The sequence below is a fragment of the Colobus angolensis genome, unplaced genomic scaffold, assembly GCF_000951035.1.
Source record: "Colobus angolensis palliatus isolate OR3802 unplaced genomic scaffold, Cang.pa_1.0 Scaffold110, whole genome shotgun sequence".
In the NCBI taxonomy this organism is placed as follows: domain Eukaryota; kingdom Metazoa; phylum Chordata; class Mammalia; order Primates; family Cercopithecidae; genus Colobus; species Colobus angolensis.
In genome coordinates, this window is record NW_012112031.1 from 915,627 (window position 1) to 916,504 (window position 878).

The window sequence follows — 878 nt, forward strand, 5'->3', positions numbered from 1 at the left end:
AACAGGTAGGAGAGAAACCGAAGGCCACGTGGAGGCTCATCCCCCTGAGCAGCTGGGAGAGAAACCGAAGGCCAGGTGGAGGCTGATCCCCCTGAGCAGCTGGGAGAGAAACCTGCATCCGCCCTGCAGCTGCTCCAAGGATGCTGGAGACCAGGAGGCAGCGGGTGGGGAAGCAGGAAGTGCCTGCCTCCCGGGGAGCACCTGGCCAGTGTCAAGCTTAGTAGCCAAGCTGTATTCAGGCCCTGGCCTGGTGGCATGGATACTGCAGGCCAGACAGGCATCCTCCGGGCCCAGGGACCCGATTCCCCAGGTGGGCTGTTCTCAGTGACTCCAGCACCCTCTCACCCCAGACTCAGTCTTCCACTGCACTCCTCAGCCCTCTCTGGCCATGTGGGGGCTTCACACTTACATGTAGGACTAAGGTGCTCCGAGTTACCCGGTCGATGGGTTTGTAGAGCAGAGCTGTTTGGGAGACAGGGAGGAGGAGGAAGAGGATGACTGACAAGGGTAACCCAGCACCCCAGAGACCAGCGTCATCCCCCACCCGCCTGCTTCCCATGTGAACACCCCTCGCGGGATACCAGAGAGAGCCCACGGCAGCCCCCACCTCTGTTCTCACTCCCCGGGCAGACCAAGCAGCAGACACTGCCCTGGCAGCCCCAGCTCCCTCTCCAGCCCTGCCTCCTCTCCAATCAGATGTGGCTTCCTCCAGAGCCACGTGCTCCCCCAGGCCTGTCCTGGCCTCACCTGGCTCCAGGCGGATGCTCCCCTGGACCCCCAGCCCTGAATCACACAGCTGCACCCAGCCACGCCCTGCAGAGTCCAGCACACCCGCCACACGCAGGACCCCAGAATCACACAGCTCCACCCAGCCACGC

General features: G+C 63.4%; 1 protein-coding gene across 1 annotated transcript in view; it reads right to left on the reverse strand.

Annotated features, from left to right (window-relative positions):
- Window positions 1-878, reverse strand: part of ABR (active BCR-related) — a 197,813-nt gene that overhangs the window by 70,641 nt on the left and 126,294 nt on the right. The window contains exon 7 of the mRNA XM_011956234.1: window positions 410-462. Within this exon, the coding sequence (XP_011811624.1) occupies window positions 410-462 (53 nt within the window). The remainder of the gene's footprint in view (window positions 1-409; window positions 463-878) is intronic.